Source organism: Fusarium tjaetaba, assembly GCF_013396195.1.
Source record: "Fusarium tjaetaba strain NRRL 66243 chromosome Unknown NRRL66243_c0000047, whole genome shotgun sequence".
NCBI lineage: Eukaryota > Fungi > Ascomycota > Sordariomycetes > Hypocreales > Nectriaceae > Fusarium > Fusarium tjaetaba.
This window is the reverse complement of record NW_023501243.1, coordinates 1-558: the sequence shown is the minus strand read 5'-3', so window position 1 is coordinate 558 and position 558 is coordinate 1. Positions and strand designations below refer to the sequence as shown.

The 558-nt window shown below is 55.4% G+C and overlaps 1 protein-coding gene across 1 annotated transcript in view; it reads right to left on the bottom strand.

The window, feature by feature from the left end:
* The window catches only part of FTJAE_2499 (oligopeptide transporter), a gene marked incomplete at both ends in the record, with an annotated part of 1180 nt that extends 622 nt beyond the window's left edge, over nucleotides 1-558 (bottom strand). Inside the window, one exon of the mRNA XM_037348698.1 lies at nucleotides 100-558. Within this exon, the coding sequence (XP_037210387.1) occupies nucleotides 100-558 (459 nt within the window). The remainder of the gene's footprint in view (nucleotides 1-99) is intronic.

Genomic DNA, 558 nt, shown 5'->3' with positions numbered 1-558 from the left:
AGAGGCCTGAGTGGTGAGGTTACCAGTCATCTGGTTGTAGGCCAGATGGAAGACAGGCAAGTAAAGGAAAACCTTGCAGGCCATCAAACCACGGCGGACCTCGTCGACCCAGGCATCATCGTAGGTCATCCAAGCAGGGCGCTGATCAACAGGAATCTGAGAGGGCTTGGCGTGCTCCCAGTTGAAGCTGAAGAAAGAGCTGCGCTTGCGGACGTAGAAGAACATGCGCAAGAACTTGGAGAGAACGGAACCAGTGGGGGGCTTGAGCTTGTACTTCTTCTTGTTGAGAGCGAGGACAATGGGTGCGACGAGGAAGAAGATGGTGGGGATGAAGAAGGCGAGCCAGAAAGAGTGATACTTCTCAACGTAGACCATAGCGATCTGGCCGCAGACGGAGCCGATGTTAATAGCCAGGTAGAAGTAGAGGAAGACGCGGGTGTTGGTCACAGCGGGATCGACAATGACACGCTCGCCATTGCGGACCTCGACGCGCATCCTTGTGTCCTCATTCTGGTCAGCGAGGAGGGGCGAGACGTTGGCCTTGAAGAAACCGGTTCC